This window comes from Etheostoma cragini, chromosome 12 (assembly GCF_013103735.1).
Source record: "Etheostoma cragini isolate CJK2018 chromosome 12, CSU_Ecrag_1.0, whole genome shotgun sequence".
NCBI classification, from domain to species: Eukaryota; Metazoa; Chordata; class Actinopteri; order Perciformes; family Percidae; genus Etheostoma; species Etheostoma cragini.
In genome coordinates, this window is record NC_048418.1 from 20,862,472 (window position 1) to 20,890,021 (window position 27,550).

The 27,550-nt window shown below is 40.8% G+C and overlaps 2 protein-coding genes and 1 long non-coding RNA gene across 3 annotated transcripts; 2 read left to right on the top strand and 1 right to left on the bottom strand.

Moving 5' to 3' along the window:
- The first annotated feature begins 1,668 nt into the window (after positions 1-1,668).
- Positions 1,669-17,338, top strand: gk5 (glycerol kinase 5). The gene is made up of 16 exons (XM_034887157.1): positions 1,669-2,554; positions 3,331-3,424; positions 4,095-4,170; positions 4,965-5,058; positions 5,263-5,394; positions 5,616-5,691; positions 7,766-7,827; positions 7,914-7,987; positions 9,850-9,910; positions 10,818-10,944; positions 13,387-13,491; positions 13,683-13,777; positions 14,189-14,292; positions 15,490-15,549; positions 15,890-16,023; positions 16,712-17,338. The coding sequence occupies exons 1-16, from the start codon at positions 2,429-2,431 to the stop codon at positions 16,879-16,881; spliced, it is 1,590 nt and encodes a 529-aa protein (XP_034743048.1). The 5' UTR covers positions 1,669-2,428; the 3' UTR covers positions 16,882-17,338.
- LOC117953833 lies at positions 12,494-26,111 on the bottom strand. Its single transcript, XR_004658697.1, has 3 exons — positions 25,964-26,111; positions 20,991-20,993; positions 12,494-12,504 (listed from the first exon to the last, which is right to left on the bottom strand). It is a non-coding gene; the product is annotated as an uncharacterized LOC117953833 (long non-coding RNA).
- atp1b3a (ATPase Na+/K+ transporting subunit beta 3a) lies at positions 21,481-27,550 on the top strand. The gene is made up of 7 exons (XM_034887181.1): positions 21,481-21,786; positions 23,077-23,205; positions 23,541-23,639; positions 23,966-24,159; positions 24,421-24,471; positions 25,806-25,892; positions 25,990-27,550. Exons 1-7 carry the CDS (start codon positions 21,675-21,677, stop codon positions 26,155-26,157), a joined length of 840 nt encoding a protein of 279 aa, XP_034743072.1. The 5' UTR covers positions 21,481-21,674; the 3' UTR covers positions 26,158-27,550.

The following is a 27,550-nucleotide window of genomic DNA, read 5'->3' on the forward strand; positions in this document are numbered from 1 at the left end:
CTTATCAGGATTTCCAGATTGTGTAAAGGAGACACAGAAACCGATCTTTTTCTTTTTTTTGGGGGGGGGGGGGTGGGGGTGATTCTTAACTATATGAAGTGATTTAAGAAGTATTTCTAACTTAAATACCTGGACAGAAGGCTGTCCCTGTTGCCCTTTCTGTTAAAAAAACCTAGCTGGCAAAACGAAAAAGTTCTCTACATATTCCAAAGTGTTATTATCAGGATTATCATAATAAAAAAGAAAATCTTTTACGCTAAGAGTGTAAGGTGGATCAAAAAGGTGATCATTTAAGTCACTGAGAAATGTTTTAGCTTTTTTCACATTCATAAAATAGGTGTGATAGTGTTTAATCCATATCACCATAGAAGGAAGAAACTTATAGCTGCATATTTGGCCTGTTTGGCTACAGCCATAGACTGTCAATATTAGTTCATAATATACAGTCTATGGCCACAGCTAAAGCCATTGGGTCATGGCTAGGATTTTTTTTCTATCATTTTTTTTTCTTAATTCAGAATATATTTACAAATATTCAGTCAAATCAGTTTGTAATCAAATAAAACTGTAGGCTACATAAATACTTGCAAATAGTACAAAATGAAAGTAAGCAAGTAAGAAAGTAATACATTAAACAGAAAGAATTCCAGCAGACATCAGATATAAAAATAGATTTTTTTTCTTTTACTTGCATTGTGGCAATATTTTTTTTCCAATTGACAAAATGCAGTTTACAGAGAATCAGGTAAACAATAATAGCAAATGAACATCAAGTGGACATACTGTATTTAAAATTAAAAAGCCATACGGAGCAATTCAAACGAAGAAATGAGAATCATTGTAGGAGTAAAAAAAAATTTAAAAAATGCAAGAAGACATAAATTTACAATTAATCAGAGGTTTCAGGAAAAAAAGCTCTAAAGTTTCCACAATTAATACTTTTTTGTTGTTTAACGTTCTAATTTACTGGTCTACGGTGCTAGAATTGTTTCTTTATTACATGCAAGAAAATAAATGATCTGAGAAAAAAGAAATTGTTTGAGAGAAAATACTTACTTTAACTCTCAAATATATATATATGTTTTTTTTTTTGCTATCACTGTGAAATTCTTTCAGTGTTTCAGTTTGACTGTTAAAAAGTGTTTAGATAATTAAAAAGTATTTATTTAGAAGTGGGCCGGCTGCTAGATATCTATCAATGACAGTGACGATGGTGTAATGATTCAGATGGACTCCCAAAATAAGACGGTGCTCACCTAACTGGCCAATAGGAACGTGGCCCAACTGGCCAATAGAAACGTGGCCCCGCCCATGACACTGTTTTCACATGTAGAGAAAAATCCTGAGACAAGAGCAAAAAAAGAGCAAAGACTTAGGTTTTGAGAGCGAGAAGAAAATCGTTTTGAGAGAAACAATTTTATTTGAGAGAAGAAAATGTCACACTGATAGCTAGATCTTCCCAGATAATTTTTTTCTTGCATGTAATAAACTTCTTTAACTGTGTACGGTAAGAAAGAAACCATAGAAAGACACAAATGTGGCTCCATACTGGTCATGGTGGATGTGAATGAAGCGCTTACCAAAGCACCAGAGACGTATGAAACGCCTGACGTCATCAGTCACGGGGTATTCCGTATTTGCTACAAATTCCGATACAAACAATGTTTTGTATGTAAAAACTAAAACAGCGGTTCACATGAGTGAAACAAGCTTCGGTACACCCGTCCATCTCTATACTGCTATCAACACATGTTGGGTAAATTTGGGTAGCGGACACTGAATAATAGTGAGAGGCGGAAAAGCATGTTAGGGAGTGTTTTTCGGAGCAACTGTTCAAATTTCGTCTTTTGACGGCTAACGTTAGCTAGCATCACCGGACTCGTGAATTGGTCAACTCGTGCTTCAGCTAAATGCTGTGTTTAAAATCTCCACCCATGAACTGACTTGAATTTCACTACGATACGCCATGTGTTTCGACTAAAGTACAACAACAATGTGTTGACTAGCAGAACTGAACCTCGTTAACCTTTTGTACACACACAGTGTGTATTATTGATTTACTTCGACTAGACGGTAGCAAAGTGTTGACTTGACCCAAAGTTTAACCTGCGTGATTTCCTACTTGCATAATATTCAACGAACAGTGTTAATGGCAGCTTAACATCTAAGATTTTAATTTCCAACACCTGCTTGTTTCGAATTGTGCACGTAAAGCCATTCGAACTTGATTCAAACAAACAGGTAGAACTGGATTTAGAAGAATCCGCGGTGCGAAGGTCGAGTTACACCCCTAATCCAACAACTCACCCGGTTCAGATAAGGTTTCAGGGGGACAGGTTATATACTCATGCTGCATACAAGACCAATGTAAGCAGACCATGGAAGACCTGGGACAGATCTGAGGAAGAGTAGGACAAACGTTACTACAATGGGGTGTCAGCGGAACGGTTTCAAGAAGGAAAGCTTCATTTTGTCGGTGGACGTCGGGACAACATCAATCCGATGTCACGTTTACGACAAGGAGGCGAAAATCCAAGGAAGATGCACTACTAAGGTATTCATCTTCTTTCTGTTCTTTGGGCTTCATAGTGATCAATTGCTCCCATAGACTGTATATTAAGATTAAAATAAGCTAATCTTTCTCAAATTTAAGATATAAGATATTTTAACCCTCATGTTGTCCTCGGGTCAAATTGACCCGTTTTCCTATATCAATGTTCTTTTTATTTACCCAAAATATCATTATTGATTTCACACAACGCTCTTTGGCGAGTAAAAATCTCATTGTTCATTCATTTTGGGGCGTCTTATTCAATTTTATAGCATTTGAAAAACAAATTGAAGTGGTTTTGAAATTGTATTTAGTAAAAGTTGACATATTCCAGTCTGTGATTATCCATCAACATACATTCCTTTAATTTTAGTCTTAATAGTTCCTAGTATTTGCTTTTCTAACTCAAACATTTGGTATAATTTCCTATAAATTAGGTGTATTGACCATAAATTCCAAAAATAACTGCAAATCTAAAATTAATAAGTTAGTGTTACTTAATAAAAAAAGGGGTCAAAAATTTAAAGAAGTGTTGGAAAAAAGGGACAAAAATATAAGAAAAAGTTAAACATTGATAAAAAGCGTCAACAAAAGTGTTGATATTCAGTTTTGATATGAACACAACGCAAGAGTTAAGATATATGCACTTTTCACCAATAGGTTTATAGAAGTGAAATTAAAAGTTAAATGTTAAATCTAAACATTAAAATTAAAAAAATAAATAGATTGTGTTTGAAGCTGATCTTCATGTTTCTTATTGTGGTACTGCTTGTATCCAGGTTGTCCCCTTGTATCCAGAGGTAGGCTATGTGGAGATGGACCCAGATGCGATATGGAAAGGGTTTGTCGCTGTGGTTAAAGGAGCTGTGCACGGTATGGTTGCACAAATCTTTCTGTTGCTACACCTATCCACAATCATACCAAGGAGTTATAGACTTGATGCATCATAATAGGCACACCCTTTGAATAATGCATTTTTGATAAATCATTGTAAATACTGCAAGTTGTCTTTCGTCTTTTTTTCAAAGACAACAAATGGAGCTAATGGGTGACAAACATTAGATGCCAGTTCTGTAGCTACACTACTGTTACATGGTAGGCCTGAGCAGTTAGTCCGCTTTGATTGTCCTTTTGGCTCCTAATGATCACAAAGCAATATAATCGCGAAAAAAAACATTATTTTTCAGATTGCATTTCGCAAGTGATCTCTTATTTTGTCTTGTGTTCTGAAGGGGATTTCAAAAAGTTCAACAGAAAAGAATTAAGGGAAATTTCACAGATCTACTGTAGGTGTTTTAGGTACCATCTTTCCAAAAGTCAATGAGTAATCGCCTTAAATAAATATGATTTCTATATTAACCAACATAGTGGTGATTTTGTTACATAGTCGTGCAGCCCTATTACATGGGACATTTGTCAATGTGGGAGTCCAATATTATTTTTTCCAGTTTCTCACTCCACTGTGTGTGTGTGTGGGTGTGTGTGTGGGTGTGTGGGTGTCGGTGGGTGTGTGTGGGTGCGTGTGCTTGTGTTTAATATGTAGATGCAGGAGTCCAAATGCGTCAGATAGACGCCCTGGGCATCTCCACTCAACGGGGCACCTTCACAACATGGGACAGGTAAAATTAATCTAATTAATCCAATCGCTTCCAAAGAAGCCAATTGACTTTCAGGTAAAGGGAACCGCTGTAGTTCAATTCAACTTTATTAGTAGGTTCTAGGACTGTAATCTCCCAGTCGACTAGTTGATTCATTGGATGATACGTTCTGGCTCGACCCAAATTCTGATTGGTCGGTTTTTCGCCGTGTTATTTCATAAAGTGGAAGCATAGACCGTTACGGTTTAAGGGTGGAAAGCACTAATTGCTAATGGGGGTGTTTTCAGAGCTCCCCTGTTGCACAGGTAACAGTCTGTCTTCAAACCACCCCCCTTGATTAGCCCAAACCACTGGGTACAGATTGAAAAAAGAAGTAGAAAGCCTTGTTTTAGTGGTTTGCTGAATATTTCTTTAATTGTGAGTGTTTAGTTTCCAGTCAGTCCTCCTCTACCATGTCCAACCAAGACATCGCCAGTGTGGCAGCATTTTACAAAAATAGATAACGGAAAAAAGTTGAATGCAAAGTTTATATACTGTAAAAAGCCTACAAGGACAGCGGGACAGTAAAGTTAATTAATCTTGCATTTATTTACGCCCCTCCGCACTGCAGCCCTTGATTACAGCCCTAGTAGTATCAAATCAAAACAAGAGTTATCTCAAGACACTTTATAGAAAGAGTAGGTCTAGATCACACTCTATAATTTACTAAACACTTCCCCCAAGAGCAAGCATTTACACGTGTCGAACCTACCCTCGTATAGTTTTTTACCATCCTGGCTCCATCTCGGCTTTAGTTTATTTCCTCTCCTTCACAGGAGAACTGGGGTTCCTTTCCATAACTTCATCAGCTGGCAGGATCAGAGGGCTGCAGATCTGGTGAAATCCTGGAACAGTTCTTGCACAATAAAAGTGAGTCTTTGACTGCTTTGCATCTCTGCCTCACATGTACTTTGAGTGAATACGTTTGGAAGTTAAGAGGCAACTTCTAAATTATTCCAATGCAGCCTTGGTAAAGAAAACCTTCATTTGACAGAGACATACAGTCCGATCAGCGCTGAACATCATGTCCCTTCTGTTCACACAGTAAGGCTTTGACTGTTTTCACAACTGTAGGCAATCAAAGGCGTGATGAAGATGCTCTACTTTGTGACCAGGCAGAAGCGCATGCTTGCAGCAAGTCTTATTACTTTCTCCACTCAACACGTCACCTTCCGCCTCGTCTGGGCCCTAACACACTTCAAGCAGGTGTGTACGGGTGTGTTACAGGCTGACATTTAAAGCAATGAACTGACAGGAACTCAAACCTAGTGCAAGCCTCCCAGACTGTAGTGTTGAAGGGTTAATGATAAAGAAGTAAATACAAAGTATAAAATTGCAGCAAACAGGGAGGGGCTGTGTTTTTGAGCAGAACAGTCCTCATTCGTTCACTTCTTTTTGAGCCTCATCACTTGTCTCTCTTCTTTTAGGTTTGTCAAGCAGTAGCTGAAGGCAACTGCTGCTTTGGAACAATAGACACCTGGCTCCTGTTTAAACTCACCAAAGGTGTGTGTGGCATTTATATGTGAAGCTCGTGCGAATGTTGTCTTCCTATGAGCACAATTTCTTTTGTGAACAGTACTGTAATATATCATTTGACCAGTGGATTGCATTTCATGCTGTCTGGATTTAAAGACCTACTCAAAAGTTTGGTTACCCCAGGTAAAACATTTTTTATTAATGTGCACAAAGAAGCCAAGAAAAGATGGAAAAATCTCCAAAAGGCATTAAATGACAGATTAGACATTTGTATAATATGTTACAAAAAGTTAGATTTTATTTCCATCATTTACACTTTCAAAATAACAGAAAACAAAAAAATGGCATTTGTAAAAGTTTGGGCACCCAGAGTTTATAGCATGCACCGAAATTTAATGTTTTAGAAAGCTGAGACCTGACAGTGTCATGGATTGTTCTCAATAATCGTCTGGAAAGACCAGGTGATGTCAAGATGTTTGGAATGTAATTAAGACATGGCCGTTATCAGGAACAGTGGAAGTTAAAGTAAGATCTGGAAGACCAAGAGAAATATCAGACAGAAGAGCTCGCAGGATTGTAAGAAAAGCAAGTCCAAACCCACGTTCCATCAAGCAAGACCTGGCAGACACTGGAGCTGCGGTACACCATTACACTATTAAGAGATACTCGTACAAATATGGTCTTGATGGAAGAGTCATCAGAGGAAAACCTCTTCTACATCCTCAACACAAAAATCTGTGTTTGAAGTTTGCAAATGAACAAATAGTCAAGCCTGATGCATTGTGGGAACAAGTTCTCTGGACCGATGATGTTAAAATAGAACCTTTTGGTCGGAATGAGCAAAGGTACGTTTGGAGAAGAAAGGGCACAGAGTTTAATGAAAAGAACCTCTGTCAAACTGTTAAGCATGGGGGGAATCAATCATGCTTTGGGATTGTATTGCAGCCAGTGGCCAGGGAAAATTTAACAAGTAGAAGGAAAAATGGATTCAATAAAATGTCAGAAAAATTTTGGCTGTTAACTTGTTGCCATCTGTGTTATTTTGAAAGTGTAAATGATGGAAATAAAATCAAAATTTTTGTGATATATTATACGTATGTTTAATAAGTCATTTGATGCCTTTTGGAGATTTTTTCATCTTTTCTTGGCTTCTTTATGCACATTAATACAAATTTGTACCTGGGGTGCCCAAACTTTCAAGCTAGTAGGACTAGTATTACCTGTGCACCTCTAGTACTTAGTAATAACTACAGAAGTCATCTGTGTCCCATGCCAATCTGCCATTTGTCAAGTCAAAATTCCACTGTAAATTACCTACCATAATTCACCAAACATAGAGGTCATGTAATATTATTAGTTCAGTGCAAATCTGGGATCTCAATGATTTGGGGTGCATGGCTTTTCTGCCTCTGTCCCTGTCAGGAATTATGGAGGCTGCATTGGAAACAGTCTGTGGTTGGAAATTGCAAAGGAAAGTTTTGACATAATTTTGGGTGCAAATTCAGGCTCATCTCGCTACACGGCGTTGAGACCTATTTTGCATGAACATAAAGGAGAGGGTCTTTGTGAATACTTTTCCAAACCATTTGAACAAATTGCTTTTGGTAACGCGCTTTACCCCACACCTACAATAAAACTCAGTGTCTCTTCGAGTGTCCAATGCCATTGTTGTCTCCTGAGCAGCCATTGCTCTTGTCATTCAGAAGGGGGCTTTTACACAGAACCTTGAAGTAATATCCAGGGATAATGTTGGTCTATTCTAGAGAAATACAGTACCAGTCAATAATATGGACATGCTTTCCTGTTCAGCCTTATGAGAAAAAATGTACAAGCTTTTGACTGCTACTGTACATACTTTGCTTATCCCCTGGATGTGGGCCGCATGGAACTCAGACTCATTTCTAAATCACATGAGTTCCCCTGGTAATACTAGTCTTATGCGAAAAGGGCTTGGGAAAGAATGTTCTTTTGTGTTTCCAATCCTATTGCATCACCGTTTTGTGGTGTCTTCAGCCTACTCCTTTTTAAAATTGCAGTTGCAAAATACCTTATGTAAACGGATTTTGTGATATATTCATTCCTGTCACCGAATTTGTTTTAGGTCAGGTGCATGCCACAGACTACTCAAATGCCAGTTCAACAGGGATTTTTGACTCCTATCAGGTCTGTTGTGAGTTTGACATTTCTTTTTCTATATTTTTGGAAGTTTTACTATTTTGCCAAATTAGTGCAATGTGACTTTTTTACAGATGTGCTGGAGTGAGCTGCTCAGCTCTCTTGTTTCTCTGCCTCTCTCTATTTTTCCCAAAGTAGAAAACACAGGGTGAGTCAACCATTTTCTTCAAAATTCCATCTGAGACATGAGTCATGTCTTAGCCAGTAAACTTATTTATTATGAAAGCATACGCTATCGCATTTACCACCAAGTGTACTTTATCAGCATTTCCCAGTTTTTGACTTGTAACCCAGATGTCAGAAGAGCTGTCATTCCCCCTTCATTTCTTCAGCTGTCCTGTTAATAAATGCCTAAAAATGGCCCCCAAAAAGAATAAAAAATAAAATAAAATGTAAACACCTGACTTAACAATGCACTTTCTTAAGTCCCGAGTGATACAACTGCCATGACATGTGTCACGTGTAAACATTGCTAGAGTACACACATCATTTGACAACCGCTAGCTATTTGGGACCAGGCTGTTTCTTGGAACAAAAGCATTTATTCAGAAAGTTACATCACTGGTTCTTGAAATGTTTGCTTATGCTACAATGTCACATCTCCGGTCTCTTGCTTCATCTGTTCTTCAACAGTTAGTAGAGGTCCCCTCTCAATAAACTACCCAGTGTTTATGTAAAGCACAACTAGTAAATATGTCCCGTAGATCTCTAGAGCTCGCACTCGACACTGCACTTCCTCGGGTCCTCAGTAAAACACCAAGTGTGAAGATGAACAGTTGTAGGAAAAAATCCAAAGACAGACGGAGACTTTGCTCACAACTCTACATGTACCCGGGTTCCAAATGCATATTGCTTTGTATTAAGTGGTTAAAAGCACACAGAAGATAGAAACTACTGTTTAAGTCAATATAAAACTCATGTTCCAGTCACATAATATGATACACCAGTTCTTAGGGCTGGGTGCTGAATTCGCACCACCCGAATTGCCTCCATAGTATAGTATAAATGCCTCTTCATTCATTACCTAAAGAGTAAATCTCATTCGCGTCAGTGAGCCAATAAGCATGCAGCATGCTTCTACCAAGTTCTAATAATGCTGCTGATTAGCTGTCTAATGTTACACGGCATAGAGACATGCAGGAAAAACTCTAAGTTACACAGAGAAACGGCGCTCACGTAGTAGGAGAAGTGAAATATTTGTACCGCAGTGTTATTAAAATGAATTTTATAAAATTTGTATAGAAAAAAAGTATCGCTCATAAACCAGTATCAAAGTTATTGTATTGGTATCCCTGCCTGTATTGCAAAATTGTGACTGATAGCCTACAAGTGTTAAGAGTTGCATTGTCTAATTAGACGTGTCAGATTGAAAAGAAAACGTTGAAAGCACATTTCTATGTCCATAAGAGGTAAAGTGCTCATATTGTGCTTTTTTGGCTTTCTTTTATATTATCATTTTATCTATCATAGGTTTACAAAGTGAAAAAGCCCAAAGTCCCCCCTAAAGGGACTTACCATCTCCAACAGAAAACACTGTTCACACACTGCTCCTAACAGCTCTGTTGTAGTCCAGCCTTCACTTCAGAGACAAACGTGCGTCACTTTGTAACCCGTTATAATGCTCGCCTAGCTGCTAGCGGGGCACGACCTCATACTCTGCTTCTGACTGGCTAGTAGTCCTTACCTAGCTATTGCACATGTGTGACTCCCAACAAAGATGGGACAGGAGTGTAATGCCTCACGCTGTTGCTAAAACCGAGAGCTCAACACACAGGGTGAAAAGAGGAGCTGCAGCAATGAGCAGTACAACAAAATATGGTGTTTTTCAAAAATGAAACAATGTAATCCTATTCTTATATAACCTCTAAATACAATTATGAACCTGAAAATGAGCATAACATGATCCCTTTAACATAATGTTAACTTGAGATTATTGCAATGATGTAATGATTGTGGATGAGAAATGTGAAATGATGCATTGTGTCTTGTCTCTCCCCTGTGATGTATTAGCCAGGACTTTGGTTCCACAGACCCATCCATCTTTGGAGTGTCCATTCCTATCATGTCAGTGGTGAGTTGTCAAGGTCTGTGTCACACACAGTGTCATCATAATTAAAAACATTGATTGTGGGCGGATAGCAGGCGCCCATATACAGAGGTTTACTCCTCAACGCAGCGGGCCCAGGTTCGACTCCGACCGGCGGCCCTTTGCTGCATGTCATTCCCCCCCCTCTCTCCCCTTTCATGTCTTCTGCTGTCCTTTCAAAATAAAGGCTGATAATGCCCAAGTAATTATCTAAATAAAATACATTGTTTGCAACCTTTTGATTCCCTTTATGCCAGCAAGGCCAAGTTGATGTCACCTCAATTATGTTGTATAGAGGAAAATAAGACAAGTTAGCAGCTAGGAATGTATAACAAGAAGATAACTTAACAGAAAGCAGTATTCTTGGTGGAGAGATGCCCAGCTTTGAACAATGAGTTATTGAAACTTGACATCCCTTCCTCTTAGTCAAACTTTGATTGTCCCTTAGCAATTAGAAAAGTGTGAAAACCAAGTTAAAAAGCCTTTTATGGAAGCGGCTAATGCATAGCAAGAGTAAAAAAAAACACCCATGCGTTGCGGGACACACAGGCCTTCTTCGGGATGACTAACCAGAAGTAAGACTTAAAAAGGAAATATATAGGACAAAGGCTGGACGTAAAATCATACTCAAAACCATCGAACATGAAACAATTTAAAGTCCCAAAGTGCTAAATAACATTGGAATCTATAAAACTAACAGCTGAGTAGAAACATTCCAAAAGACAAATATCTATATACATAAACAAGACACTAAAGTGACAGAATTGGATTTGTTTGGATTGTCCCTTATCACACACTAGAAGTTTTAGATATTTCCAGTGTTGCTCCGATCAGGCGTAACCTGTTTAGGGTTTTGGTTTTACAATTTACTTCCTCTTACCCTCTGCCATAGATAGCGGACCAGCAGGCAGCCGTGTTTGGAGAGTGCTGCTTTGACGTTGGGGATGTCAAAATCACCATGGGAACAGGCACCTTCATGGACATCAACACCGGAAGCAAACCACATACCTCCGTAGCAGGTGAGCTGAGTAAAATACTGTCACAGCATAGCCAACCTTGGGGAAACTTGACTAATCTCATCACGTCTAGGATTATAACGGAGCTTGTTTATTTTCCGTGCATTTGAAAACTAGAAAAGCTAACTTCTTATTCTCCTGACTGAAGGTAAGGGTTTGAGCAGGGATCTTCAACAGGGGGTCAGGGACCCTTAAGGGTCCACAGAAGTAATGCAGGGGGTCCTCCAAATCATTGTTAATTTTTGAAAGTTTTTTTGAAAGTCTTACCATAAATCCAACATATTATTAGCAAATATAAATCCCCATTGCCCACTGGCTTACGGTCCGGGAGGTCACGAAGCCCATCCACAGATGTGTACCACATGAACGTGTAACAGTAAAACCTGATTTGTAAAATCATGCCAACAGTAAGCTATTTGAATTGCTTAGTATCCTATGCAAAAAAAGGTATGTATAAAGGCTTTAGAGCCCTACGAGTTATTGTAGGCCCAGTTTAATATGCAGCTTTATTTTATAATATAATTGCAATAGGGGGTCCCAGCTCCATCTCTCTTTAAGTTGAAATTAAAGACTGGTTCACCTCAAACTTCCTTAAACTAAACCGTGATAAAACTGGGCGGCTGTGGCTCAGTGGTGGAACGGTTGCCTGCCAATTCGAAGGTTGGTGGTTCAATCCCTGGCCCTGCAGTCCCATGTCGAAGTGTCCTTGGGCAAGACACTGAACCCCAAGTTGCCCGGAGTGTAAATGTGTGTGAGTGTTTATCTGATGAGCAGGTCGCACCTTGTATGGCAGCCTCGCCCACATGAATGTGTGTGGATGGTGAATGTTTCCTGTATGATGTAAAAGCGCTTTGAGTAGTCGTTAAGACTAGAAAAGCGCTATATAAATGCAGCACATTTATATTTACAAAACCAAACCCCTCCTCGTAGCCACCATATCCACCCTATTCAAAATCAATAGTTTCACTCTACCAATTGACAACTCCTTGGTCTCCCCTTCCCCTCAGGTCAAGAGTCTGGGCGAAATCCTTGACTCCTCCTTATCCTTTCAGTCACACATAAATAATATCTGCCGGTCTGCATATTTCCACCTACACAACATTAACCGCCTCCGTCCCTCCCTCACCACTCACACTGCCTCCATCCTTATCCACAGCCTCATCACCTCCCGCCTTTATAACTGTAACTCCCATCTTTTTGGCCTCCCTCAAAAATCCCTCCATAAACTCCAACTTCTTCAGAACTCAGCAGCTCGTGTCATCACCAGAACCCCCCTCTTTTCATCATATAAGCCCTGTCCTTTAGCAGCTCCCTTGGCTTCCAGTTCAATTCAGAATACAATTTAAAATCCTTCTGCATACTTTCAAAGCCATCCATAACCTTGCTCCTCCATATCTATCGCAACTCCTTCACATCGCCCCCCCTCCCGCTCCCTCAGATCCTCCTCTTCTATCCACCTCACTCTACCCCCAGCTCGACTTGTCACCATGGGGAACAGAGCCTTAAGCTCCCCGGCTCTGGAACTCACTCCCACCTGACCTCCGCAGTATCAACTCTCTCCCTCTGTTCAAAACCAGACTCAAAACCCACCTGTTCCAGCTTGCTTATTTGTAAAGACACTGTTCCTGTCATTTTTTCATAACTGTTTATACTTTTTTGTTCCCTGAATCTGTCTTTTATTGTCTGTAAAGCGTACCTGAGTGCTTAGAAAGCCGCTGTTAAATAAAATTCATTATTATTATTATTATTATTAAGTTAAGAGGTCCTTGGCATAAAAAATGTTGAAGACCCCTGGATTAGAGGCCTACCTGGCATCCTGTGGCTCGATGTGTCCTCAGCTTCGACACTGTGCAGCCCACTTTCTTCATTCGTCAGTAGGTGCAGTGTCAAACCATGTTGACACTCAGTTGGCAGTTAATTTATTAGCCTTTGAAAACATGGACTTAAAGGGCACCTATTACATAGCATTGTCAGGTTCTCACTTATATTTTGTTTTCTACTGCTAAAACATGTTAACATACTTTAATGTTGAAAAACACTTTATCTTTCTCTTGCTGCCCATGGCTGCTGCACCTTTTATTCACCCTCTGTCATGACACTCTGTAGGAGTGCCTGTCTCTTTAAGAACCCTCCTGATAAAACTCTAGTCTGCTCTGATTGGTCAGCTTTCCGTATCAACGTTCCTGTTGTTGCTGTCTCCGTACAGTCAGTGGGGAAACGTCCCGACAAGTCAGAAAACACAATCGTCTTCAGCAGTCTCTCACTGAGCTGTACCACCGTAACGTGTGTTCTCTTGAGTCTGCTGCACCTTTGCTTTTCAGCTCTGTGACACATATAAGGCACACCCGCCCCAGCCCGGTGGCCAATGGCAACCAACAGGTACACTATGACATGACGTTACACATTGACCATACATTGTTACACGCCAGTGTTCCTTCTCTGTAGGTCTGTATCCTCTTGTGGGTTGGAAGATCGGCTCAGAGGTGGTGTATCTGGCGGAGGGCAACTCAGCAGACACAGGCACTGCCATCAAATGGGCACAGGAGCTGGGTGAGCCAAGAGTACTATACAACAGCTCTGAGGATTATTTCTTTTTCATCTCATTAGCCAGAAATTGTAGCTGAAAGGTGGAAGGTTTCGTAGGGTTACATTAAAAACACAATGCTGGAGTCGTTGAAAGGTATCCATGTTATCTGACAGATTGAGAGGTTTTGTGTGAAACCTGTGTGTTGTTGTTGCAGAGCTCTTCTCTGACGTCCGGGACACCAGCAGCATGGCCTGCAGTGTCAGCGACTCAGATGGAGTGTGTTTCGTTCCTTCCTTCAGTGGTCTGCAGGTAGAAAAATCTGGTAACTTTTATATAACAAATGCATACATAACTATATTCACCTAAAGCAATAAGTGTATTCCCTCTCGCACAGTTTTTAACCAATATAGGGTTGGATTTACTTTTGGGGTTTTTCATTTAGTCTCTGTGTAACAAGGTTATGTGTCTCTCTGTTTTCTCTGCCCTCCATTGTGAACTGGCCTTTGTAAGTGTGTGTCTTGCATGTTCATAGTTTATATGCATGTGATTACAAAATTGAATGGTATTATATGGGCTACATGTAAAACAGTAAAGCTGCATTCTTGCTGACTAGAGACTGTCTGCTTTCACTTGAATGTAAAAAACATGACATTTTGTTGTACCAGGTCTGTTTTTCACTTACCCACAAGTTGACAAGTTTGTGTATTCATTTAACCAAAGGTTCCTCTGAATGATCCCAAAGCTTGCGCCTCTCTCATGGGCCTCAAACCTTCTACCACTAAAAGCCATCTGGTCCGGGCCATTCTGGAGTCTGTCGCCTTCAGGTGAGTCATTTTGAAGAGAGAGTTTCTGTTTGACCTTCTTTTCTTATACATGCCAAACTGATTACATGCACATAATATTCAGTTTTTGGCCCTTATTTTGAAAAAAATACAATATTTTGACTGAGCTGTTTACAAAAAGTAAATGTAAATGGACTGTTTTTATAAACCGCTTCTCTAGTCTTAATGACTACTCAAAGTGCTTTTCCATAGTACTGGTACCGTTCACCCTTCATACACTGTGGCCCGTGGCTGCCATACTGCTCATCAGATGAGCACTCACACATATTTACACTGCAATGTCGCAGCATCAGGGGCAACTTGGGGTTCAGTGTCTTGCCCAAGAACACTTTGACATGGGACCGAAGGGCCAGGGATCAAGCCACCAACCTTCTGATTGGCAGGCGACCGCTCTACCACTGAGCAGAAGCCAGGCAAAATAGGATTTCTAGTTTTCTAGCCATGGTGGACTTGTTTTGACCATGCAAACACAGCATCCCTCTTTTATTTCTTCAACCAGCTTCTTGAAAATGTTGCGGCATCGATGTTGCCCATTTCCAAAAACATGTTGATATCCGAGACTTTGATAATGTTCAAAAGTAGCTGGGCACCTGTGTGTCTCACCTTGTAGAAAATGGGCTCATATATAGAGGTTAGAGGTTTTCTCCTCGACACAGCATTGGCGGGTCAACACCCCCCTGAGGCCCTTTGCTGCATGTCATCCCCCTCTCTCCCCTTCAGCCGTCCTATACAAATAAAGGCCTAAACTTTCCCATAAATAATACAAGTTGCTGGGTTTCTCCCTCTGACCAGAGATGTGAGCTTTTCTTTTAATCGTGCATCTCTACCGCGGCCCTTCAAACTGTGTGTAGTCCAACAACCATAGCAACGCACAGAGGTGACAGTAAGCTGTAAACAGGCAAGAGTCGATAGACTGTCACAAACTACGGTAAAAACACTGATTGAGACGCAGATTCAGAATGCGCTCTATACAGGTCCAAAGAATGCTTCTAAAACCAGATCAACACCTCTCATGTCTTAATCGTAAAATGCTATATTCGGTTTAAAGCCTTATTCAGAGTATTATGGAATATGCTGTTTATATGACCTGAATGAAATTCCAAATATTGTCATATTCTGAATATTACTGTGCATGTAAACATACTCATTGTCTCCTTGTACTTGTCTTTTTCTTTGCAGAAACAAGCAGCTATACGAGACAATGCTGAGAGAAACTAACATTCCCATCACAAAGATCAGGTGCAGTTTTCCTCCACCGCTGTGTGAATGAAGAGTTTCCAGTTGTAGTAATGTACACTTGCTGCCAAGATGAAAAGGACTAAACACATGCATTCACCTCTCGGAGTCTTCTCATAACCCATAAATGTCCCAGCTCACAGTGCAATATTTATTTGTAGGATCTTTGGATATCAGCCAGCAAACTGAACATAACAGAGTGGACTCTTGTTGACCCCGCCTCTACTAATGCAGTTCAGCTTTTATTGGCAACGCATTACGGGTGTATGTTACTCTGATACTGTTGCAGTAAAGTGAGTTGCGATGTAATTGAGTGCGCTATCTTTCTTCCTTTCTGTCTCAGGGTGGATGGCGGTGTTTCCTCCAACGACTTTGTCATGCAGCTGACTGCAGACCTGTTTGGCAGAAAGGTAGCCAGACCCCAAAACTGCGAAATGTCGTGTTTAGGGGCTGCTTTCGTTGCTGGACTTGGAGTGGGTATGCAGACTCTCTCCCACGACATGTACATTAGGCTGTATGCTTTTCAAAATTCCAAACATTTTGCATTTTTGCAGTTGTTTTAGGCGATAACAGTGAGCCGTGTGAAGCCGGGTCTGTAGAGAGGCTGCTCAGCACAAAGAAAAAGAGAAGAAGCTCTGTCAAGCAGTTGGACACTTTAGTGTTACTCTATACTTTCAATATGGCTCTTTGTTTTTCTCTCTAAAAATATCACAAGACTTGGACATGACATTGAGTTGCATTTCAAAAGTTCTGATCAAAAATCCTATTTTTAATCCTGGCTCTGGCAAGAAGCCAAATGAAATGCTGCTCTTTGTTATGTAACCCATTTTTTATTTAATTATGCACATTATGTAGTTATATTTTTACACATTAGTCTGTGCTTAATCAAATCAACTCTGGAAGATGTATGCATCCTTGTTGTTTTATAACAGGCCAGAAGCAAGTGGTGCAGGTGACTGAATAATATTATTGGGAAGCATGTGTTTGAGAAGTTTTTTTTCAGTAGATCAGTAGCCAGTAGTGTTGGGGGATACGTAGAAGAAGTTCTGAACCACTTTTGGCCATTAATTAGCAGTTTGTTTGAGTGCATAGATTCATTTATGTCACTCCCACTGCATTCATATGACTTATTGTTGTCTCCCACTGTCCTCCACTGTCGCTGCAGGCTTCTGGAAGACCAAGGAAGAGCTGAAGAAGCTGCAGAGCACCGACAAGGCCTTCTTGCCCAAAGGAACTCCAAAAAACGGTACTATCAGCCCCAGTCAGGAATACATCCATGTCCTCCAGTGCTGGGAGAGAGCTATCCAACGCTCCATGAATTGGTACAAGCCTTGATATGGGATGCACACACAGGGTGATCAAGGGCTAGACTGAGAGACATAAAAGCAAAGACGGGAAAGCAGACGGTTGTTTTTAAGAAAATAATGTAAGTAGGACTGTACCGAATAGTTCGAAGCGTCATTTATAACGTTGACATTCTAATTCTAAATCAACATTTGAATGCAGCGCAGCATTCAAATGTTGTGCATGTCCATGAATTCTGTTTAAACCTGGTATTTTTCCACAGTTGCGGATACAAATTAATCCCCTTTAATATTATCATTATTAAACTATTTGTAGAATTGGTTTCCTGTGGTGTCTGCGTAGGATTGTCTCCAACTTGTGTGAACGAGCGTGTTTCTGTTGTAGCATAATTCTGCCCTTTTTATGCCCTTATTGGATTAACCTGCTGCCTACATGAAGGTACCTTGACAAAACCAACGAGCTGTATTCATTAGAGAGTTGATTTAATTAAAAAAAATACATTTATTCCTACAAATTACTTTATTTAAAAAGAATCTAGGGTGATGACGTCACAAAATACCACCACTGCCATTCAAGCATCATTCGAAAACCTCAATAGAAGCTTTGAATGTAACGGACATTCGGTACAGCCCTAGCTTTAAGAGATGATGACCATCAGCTGTGTCCGAACTCATTTAAGGGTAAATCTCAAATGATTTGGTGATTGTGACTTGGTGTGCTGCCCAACCTTTAACAGCAGCCACTTAGGTTCATGTTTGTGTTACATTGTATATATTTGATCCGGTTACTTATAATTGATTGGTTTGTAGACGGGCTCCCCCGTCCTCTCGGATCCTCTCTCTGTGTCTGAGTTTTTCCTACTGACTGCTGATCTCCCCTCCTGCCGCGACTCCTTTGGTTTTGTTGCAATGATGAAAACTCTAGACACCGGAACTTCCTTTCTGGAGCATTTATTCAGAGACAAACGGAAACCTAAAACTGTACCACCACTTAACAATTAAACTGCTAATGTATTCTCTGCCCTGATGGACGACAGCAGTCTGCACTGAGCGCATTCACCCTCACTCACTCCCTCAAGAAACCTACACACTCAGCACCACCGAGCTATTCCTTAAAGGAGCTTCCCCGGTCTTGTAACACAAGGAGAGCCTGCCAGAGCTTCTTGTATATACAACTGGATTCAGTTTGGTCCGGACCACCTCTTTAAATCAGACTACAATTAGTTTTTTTGATTTAGACCGTGGTCAGGGGGAACTGAACAGTCCGAAAGTCCGGCCCAAATTCAGTAGGTGTGGCGGTGCCCAAGAGGTGAACTGGCACCTCTCCAGTCCACCACTATACTTTGGTCCGTAAGTGGACTCGAACTGGCGACCCTACGGTTCTCAACCCGACTCCCTATGGACTGAGCCACCCCCAACAACAATACAGAACTGATAACTTTGGTTATGAGCAGGGTTGTGGGAAAGGTCCAGTACAGGTGGGATCCAGGCCGTAGCGCCGTACGGATACTGAAGTTACTACACCTTTTTCTTCCCGCCATGGCAACCTTATCCTTTATTGATTCCACATCCTAAGCCACTGGTGCCTTTTCATATAACAGTATTTATCTGGCTGGAATAATAGTTATTCCCACATGGGGGCGCTAATGACCGGCTTTACAGCTTCTTAATTTATAAACTGCCATAGCAACCACACACAACATAGTTAGAAGGACTGAAATCATTGATATCAGATTTGCACATGATCATCTGTGAGGACAGAAACAATAGACACTTGGCCCTTCTCTTTAAGACACTTCAAGACTTGGAGAGCTCTAAATACGAAGAAAAATGTCAAGCTTTCGTTGTGTCCGACATTTAACAAACACAGTTTAATATTTCCCTTTTTTACAGGCCAGTTTTTTCTAGATTTCATTCATTTACACATGTTACCTTGTGGTAATCTGGAGCAGATTAATTTTTATAATCCTGTTCTAGCTGCACACTTTACACAGTTACTTAAACAAATCTTTCAACACTCACACAATACAATAATGTAATGTGATGGTGATATTGTTTAAATGGGAATGGAACAAAAACTGATTGCATATGCTTCTTGTCACATCTCCGTGTGAATTTTTTGGGAAAAGATTGTTTGAGTTTGACTGTAAGGAGTTTTTTTTTTAATCAATATGTGTTGGGAATTTAAACATTTAGCCTTGCTGCAAGAGCTGTCATAAATTAATTTTAAAAAATCAGCTGACACATAAATCTCACATGTCGGTATGGAGCATGATCCGTGGAGTAAGTAGATCAGGGATATACATATTAACTAAAACACCTAACACTTAACCTGAAACATAATTAGGATACATCAGACTGTGTTTTTCTTGTCAATCTGTTGTGTGTCCATTATTTCAGCTATTAGTGTTTATTGTTAAATTGTTCCATGGGAGACCGCCATGTTGACAAAGTCACAAATATAATGATGAAATGCTTTCAAATGACTAAAATGTACACCGTGAATCTAATTCTAGATGTATTCTACTTGCAAGGTATTATTATGTTTTTGTGTTTCCCAATATTTAAATATCACATTTTTTTTTTTTAAAGGTATGTTGTGCAAAGTGACACTATACAAAATGCAAACATGAATACCTCAGATTGTAACTACATTCTGTTTCTAACACAGTACTTGAATGTCAGATGTCCTCCCAAGCTGCTGGGAAATAATAAATAATATGTTTCTGTGACTGTACATTACCAAATTGCATTAAAGTGTAAGCATTTTGTAAGCATGTGAAAGAGCTAGAATAAAACAAACTCGTAAATGATCAGCTGTTGTGTTGTGTGTGTGTTTTGAGTGTCCCATGCATACATAGGTGTCACCGACACGGTGAGCAAACAGATGATGCCTCAAGGTTTTCATCTCCACATGATGGACTCTGGGGATATGACTTGCCTTGTCTTGTCCTTGGGGAATCATCAGAAACACAGGCTGTTGGGCGAGTGTAGAGATTGCTTCCCATTGATGTGACCAATCTCACTGTGAGGGTTGCTATGGTAGCTTGCGGATGGAGTGACTGAGAACAAATGGAGTGTGTTTTCCTGCCCATGGTGCTAGTATGGTGAAGGGGACACTAATTGAGTGCACGGAAAAGGGGGATTTCCTGAACAATGGGAGGATTGTGTGCTTGTCCACTCCGAGGAAGAACAGAAGTTTTGTATAGATCACGCCGATTCATACTAGTGTAGCTTTCCTGCATCAATCCTCTGCTTCCTACACCCAAACGCTTCCTCACTCCAACATGGGCAGTTTTTTGCCACTGGGCTTGGCTTGCAGTGGGGTGCATTCACAGAGAAAAATGCGCTAGAGTGGGTGAGACGGACAGGTCCAGTCATTAAATGAGTGGTGGTGACCCTGCCTTGCAACAAATTCAATCTGACAGCAGGCGCTAGATGCAGTGCGACCACTACTCCGGTCCCCCTCCCCCCCATCCGAGCTGAACCCTGCATCAAGGGGCCTTATATAACTCGCTCTTCTCCTTCCTCGGTCTCTGTGACACATTGGGATTGTGTGCTGGAGTGTCAGGGGGTTGGAAGTTAAGCTTTTATCTTTTTTTTGTCATTGTCTTAACCTCCCCCCCCCCTGCTGCTTAAGCACTGAACTCCTCACACTCAGTTCTGTTAATGCCAGTCATTGGCACCACATGCATATGTACACACTGACAAAACACAGACTTGAATGAAATCAAATGAAATATATTGGATTTACAGGTGAAGCTTATTTATGATGGATATAGAATACTGGAATAAGATGGCCTTTTTGCATTAGTCCCCAGGACAAAAAAAAATATTCTGTTAACTGTGACACTTCTGTTTACAATCATGCACACTGTATGTAGGCCTCTCTCTCTCTCTCTCTCTCTCTCTCTCTCTCTCTCTCTCTCTCTCTCTCTCTCTCTCTCTCTCTCTCTCTCTCTCTCTCTCTCTCTCTCGCTCTCTCTTTTCACACACACACACACACACATTCCAGATTCAGTAGTGGTAAATTTCCATAGCAACAAGGATTGGCAAATAATATAGATGCTCATCCAGTCATAGCATCCTCATGGGCTTCAAATAGGTGTGTGTGTGTGTGTCTGTCCATGCTTTTGAAACACACTGACCATTTATGATTGGTTTGTTGACTCAACGACTGGTACGCGGACGAGCTGGGACACACCAGGATGGCATAATATTATTATGATACCATAAATTGAGAAGAATATCTGTAGTAGAATTATATTTCCAGCAGACGCACTAAAATCCTTTGGTTTCACACTATAAAAAAAATGCCCATTTCTGCGTTTTTCCTGCGTTTGCTGAAGGTTCCCACAGCCTGCAGACACTCTGTTTACGGCCAAATTGAGATCCCGGTCTGCACGTTTCCAAACGCATGTAGCCATTATAATATAATTGATGATATGAAATAGTAGTGTGTTCTATTTATAATTTGTGCGCGTAACGGTGCGTCTCTCCGCCATTGGCCAATGTACACCCATCTGGTCGCAGTGCATCAGCTGCCACGGCGGGGCTTGTGTGGACGTCACGGATTTTTTTTTTCTTCTTCTCTTTCCTCACCTTCCCCTGCTCGTTTTTTTTTTTTGTTCCAGCAGAGCATCTCTCTCCTTCGGCTCTCCCTCTCTCCCTCTCTCTCTTCACCGCCCACTCCAATCGCCGCCGCCTCGCCGGCTTCTTCGCCTCATTCCATCGCCCTGATCCTTTCTGCATTTTGTTAGGGAAGAAGAAACCGCGCATTTTGGACCACCCCCCCACCCCCTCACAAAAAAGCAAGTTCTCACCATGGCGAGCACCGAGGATAAACCGGCAAACAAGGAGGTCACATCCAGCTGGAAGGACTCCTTCTACAACCCGAGGACCGGGGAGGTGATGGGTCGCACGGCCAGCAGCTGGGGTAAGGATCCCCGGTAGTGAACCAGAACATGGGCTTTGACATTCACAGTCTGGTGTCTCCTTCTAACCATTTTCATTCATTAAAAGATGTGGGCCTCTTGAATATATAGCCTAGTCTATATTTCTGTGCATGGATGAATTCAAAATGCCATGTAGACATTGGTTTAACCGAGGAGCCACCGTAGGCCTACATGAAGGTGTAACGGAGAAGCCTGTACCAAGACGAATGATGCTATCAAAGGTGTGCACCACGTCTCTCTGCTGCATAGGCAGAAATAACCAACCAGGGAAGGTGATGATCCATCATAGCAGCAGAGATTTCTTTTTCTATATTTATATTTATCAGATGCATAAATAGGATTTTCAGGAGATTGTATTGACAGTGCAGTTAAAAATCCCTATCGTTACCTAATCAAATGTGAGGAGTGTGCTCCATATATATCCATAGCTGATCAGGCCATACAATGTATGTAATGACCCCCAGTTATTTCCAGAGTGGGGTGGTAACAGAGCAGCCAGCCTGGGCCCCTGTGCTGCTGTGCGGTGGGATGCTCCAGTGCAGTTGCATGGCCGCCCACATTAGCATGCCTGTCAAGGTCAAATGGGATTCCCTCTCTCCTCTTTCTCTCGCTTTCACACACGAGACAGGTGCATTGTGGGATATGGTTGGAGAGGAATGACAGAAAGGGGGAGATGTACAACAGGAAGCTGAGGGGTCCATCCCTTTTTCCTTTTTTTCCCCAATCAACTTAGAGGGCATTTGTGCTGTGCAAGCCGGATGCTGGTGAACCATTTTGAGTCAGATGTTCCCACGACTGTGGCTCCTTTTCTCCCCTCTGCATTGTGCACTGTGCATTAAATGAAGCTTTAGATGCTTTCAGCACTGCAGAGTGGGATTTGAAACTCAGGGGCTCTCTAGTGAAACATGGCCTCAGATTTATGCATTTTGTGCACAGCTTACAACTCACAGACATCTGAAATATGACATGGGGCCCTAACTAAGCAATGTTTTTTTGTAAGAAACCACTTAAGCCAAAAAGGTTGGGAAACACTGATTTAATCTTCAATAACGCACATATATGTTTTTGTATGTGAATGTAAAATCTTAACTTGTAAAGTACTTCAAATAAGTACAGTAGATGTCAAATGGAATTACATAATACACAAGAATTAGAATTCCAAATTGTTCATGTGCTTTACAACTTGACAGAGAGAGACCAGACAGACTGACTGTGTTTTGGTAATCTTTCCATCTTTGCTATTCTAATTCTGTTCCTTTAACTTCCTCCAGCCCTCATCCTGTTGTTCTACCTGGTTTTCTACTGTTTCTTGGCCGGTATGTTCGCCCTGACCATGTGGGTGATGCTGCTCACTCTGGACGACTATGTGCCAAAGTACCGAGACCGGGTTCCATATCCAGGTTTGTGTCTCTTAGCAAACAACACGTATGAGGGACAGGGCTTTCTATCTACTGAAACTGGCAGCATTTCTCTTCAGGGCATTCATTATTTATACTCACACCAATGAGATGCTGTCATAATAATGTTCTACATTACAGCTCGGGTTTGTATTGATCCATTTTGAAGTCTCTTCCTGTGAGATGTCAGCACTGCAGCTTGTTTGTTTAGGAAATGCTTTCTGTCCAGCTGTAATTCGAGACAAACCCCGATGATGGCTTTGGCGCATTACTTTCCCCTGTTTGTGATCCTTTGCTACTTTACTCCATGTTTACTTTCCTTGATGTCTTTGTTGCAGGGTTGGTGATTCGTCCAAATGCGCTGGATATGTCCTTTAACAAATCCGACCCGCTCAAGTATGCAGAGTATGTCCAGCACCTGGAGACCTTCCTGCGAAGTAAGGGGACTTCTCCCTAAAAAAAAAAACAGAGAAATGAATGTTTAAACGGATTTAAAGCTGGCTGGATTAGAACAAATTCTGTATTCCTTCTCCCAGATTTTTTCCCCCAATCATTCATTCAATTTACCTGGATGAATTTTTGTCTACCTTTCTCTTTTCCTTTTGCAACTGTTACTTTTTATATATTAGCTTTTCTGTAGAAATTGTTGATTTTCTATTAATGTTTAATACATTTGTTTGTATGCCTTTCACCAAGGCAAATTCCACATAAGTGTACGTATTGTGGTAACTAACACCTTCTCTGATTCTGATTTCTCTCCCAGGATATAATGATACAGAGCAGGAGAAGAACGAGGACTGCCCCCGAGGGGAGTATTTCATGCAGGATGACACCGAGGACATGACGAAGAAAGCTTGCCGCTTCAAGAGGGGCTTCCTGAGTCTCTGCTCGGGACTCTCTGACACCAACTTTGGATATTCTGAGGGGAAACCCTGCATACTGCTGAAAATGAACAGGGTAACACTTTCACTGACCTGAAAATGACCCAAATACGCCTTTAAAAATCACTTAACAAATGTACCTAGACACTTTTGTCTTATCACTTCTCTGTCTTTCAACCTTTTATTCCTTTTTTTCCAGACAGCGTCACCTCTCCATTCGTTTACTTGCTTGCTGACAGCGCCCAAAATAAATGATTCATTTCTAATTTCCCCCCCCTGACACATGCAGCAGCCTTTCCACACAGTCTCAACCTCTCCTGTTTCCTTCCCCTCATAGATCATCGGCCTGAAGCCTCGCGGGGATCCCTACATCAACTGCACAGTAAAAGTAAACACGTTTTCCCCACAATATACTCTCCATGTTCTACTTGCTTGTATGTGTATTATTATTATTTTTATTTCATTTTTTTTTTTAAAAGCACTGATGACCATAACAGTGTCAATAATTTCTTTCTGTTGATCTTTCTTTTTATTTTTCCTTCTTTTTCTTTGTTTTGTGTCTGATTTCTTTCTGCATGCTGTCACTGACGGCTTTAGGGTAAGATAATATATGTAAATTATAATAATAATGATAATAAATCAATTTATTTAAAGGCGCCTTTCTCAGCCCTCAAGGACACCGTACCAGGATACATAAGACATTAGGAGGAAGAAAAAAATTTAAAATACAACATTAAAGGTCTCATGACATGGTGCTCTTTGGATGCTTTTATATAGACCTTAGTGGTCCCCTAATACTGTATCTGAAGTCTCTTTTATATATACCTTAGTGGTCCCCTAATACTTTATCTGAAGTCTCTTTAATATAGACCTTAGTGGTCCCCTAATACTGTATCTGAAGTCTCGTTTATATAGACCTTAGTGGTCCCCTAATACTGTATCTGAAGTCTCTTTTATATAGACCTTAGTGGTCCTCTAATTCTGTATCTGAAGTCTCTTTTATATAGACCTTAGTGGTCCCCTAATACTGTATCTGAAGTCTCTTTTATATACTTTGCTCGTTTAAAAGCCATGATGTCTCTCTCTCATGGGCGGGCAAAATAGAGAAAAGCGAGGTACTCTTGCCCCTTATGACCTCATAAGGGGCAAGATTCCAGAACGGCCCATCTGAGCTTTCATTTTCTGAAAGGCAGAGCAGGATACCCAGGGCTCGGTTTACACCTATCACCATTTCTAGCCACTGTAGGAACAAAGGCAGGCTGGGGGAACGCATATTAATGTAAAAAAAAAACTCATAAAGTGAAATTTGCATGCCATGGGACCTTTATCAAACATAAGAAGGAGGCAGAGCAATTGACATCAAGTGGAATAAGCAGTTTGAGTTGAAATTTAAAATGGGGGAATGAAACATTGTTTCTAAATTGGGGTGGTAATGAATTCCAGAGACGTGGAGGCCAGCAGGAGTGTTAGCACATATTTTTATTATGTAACAAGTCATTATGCAGGTGCTTCTAAACCCATCCAGGTGCCATTTCCAAGTCATTGTAATCTAGTAGTTTCTATTTTCAGCCACAAATGACCATTTGCAGTCTACGTTTTTAATGTCTTAACTAACAAACACAGGGCCATTGCTTTTCCTTTTTTTTCAAGTCCTGTCTTGTGATCTTGGAAAAATGTCTCATTTGTTAGTTCCCACTGACTAACACATGTTCTTGTGTGCAGAGAGACACCCAGATTCAAATGCAGTATTTCCCTAGAGAGGGGCGCATTGATAAGATGTATTTCCCCTACTACGGCAAGAAAGCCCATGTAAGTATTTAAACCGTGGTCAGATGGATTCTAACACGCTCTCCCTGGGTGCTGATATTGGTCTTGTTGACCGACGGCTGTCTCTTTACCGATGCAGGAGTCTTACGTCCAGCCTCTGGTGGCTGTGAAGCTGCTGCTCACCAAGGAGGACTACAACAAGGAGCTGCCGGTGGAGTGTAGGGTGGAGGGCACAGACCTGCGCAACAACGACGAGAGGGATAAGTTCCTGGGACGCGTCACCTTCAGGATCAAGGTGGTTGAGTGAAGGAGAAGACGGCCCGTGAGAACAGGCAACCCGATGCAGAGGCTGCCCACGTTCGCTGAGGATTTATGTTTTAAAAATGAAATTAACAAGGAAGGAAGTGTCACAATACGTCACAAAGGCGGTATTTTCTGGGATGGGGCCTAACCGTTTGAGATAGGAGAGCCAGATAAATGCAGATATTGAATGTTGCTTTGCTGACACTTTCTGACCCTTCTTTCCTTCCTGATCTTGTCAAAGACACAGGCTCTTAGTTAGTCCAGAGCGGACCCCATCCCTCCATCCATCCTTTCATTCTCCTGTTGCACTGATCCCTCTTTATTCAGTTTATCATTACATGTGTTTTTTTAGTATTGATGTGATTAGATAACTTATAGCTACTGCAACCAAGCCATTTGGAGCTGTTGTGTAATTGCGGATACTACTTTTATGTGTTTTTTTTAGATCTTTCTGCTGTCAGGAAGAGTGTTTATTCTCATCTCTGCAAACTGTATGAACGACTGTATTATCGCTGATGTTGAGAGGATTTTTATCTTGCTGTATAGTGTAATTGAAAAGGTAGAACATTTCCAAACACATCTCCAGAGTATTTCTCATTATCACATTACAAAGACTTCATAGGAACTTACCTTGATAATCAAGTATAGCCACTGTATCCCTGTATATGAAATGCCAATTACAAAGTCCCTATCTACATATAAATACAATGTGATCCTTACCGTATTTAGGGAATTATAGATAGATCTTTGTGTTGTGGTCTGCGTAGCCACAACCCCGTCTTGTGCTGTCTGTCTGTCTGCATGTCCGTCTGTCCGTCTTCTTGTTTACTCACCTCTCTATTGCAATAGCCAACATATGGGTGAGCCCTCCAGGACGAGATAAGTTGTCCCGCTCCACCTCACCGGGTGCTGGGCTGGTAATGATGTTGGCTGAGGTGACACACACACACATACAAGAAGGTACAGTGTAAAAAAAAAGGCTTTCAAAGGGGAGAGGCCCTGCAGAAACAAAAAGATTCACTGTAACTATGAACTGTTTATATCTCTACGTGATCTGTATATCTATCTGGGTCTCGAAGATTGTTTGTTAGTTTTCTCTCTTCTTCAGCCTGTTGATCTGATTGTCTGCCAGTCTATTACTCTTCAATGTATATATATATACACACTATCTACCATATTTACTTAATTCACACTGTATTTTTGTCACAAAACACAATGTCTGTGCACTGTAAAGAAATAATTTAAGCAAAGATTTACAGGAAATTATCTTATTCAAAGCTATGTTTACACAGTCTTGAAAGGAACCCGCATTTGAAAGACCAACTTGTAACATCTCTTCAGGGTGCCTTAAGACCTGATGAAATAAATTGTGGAATAAAAGTGATTTTGAAGAAAAA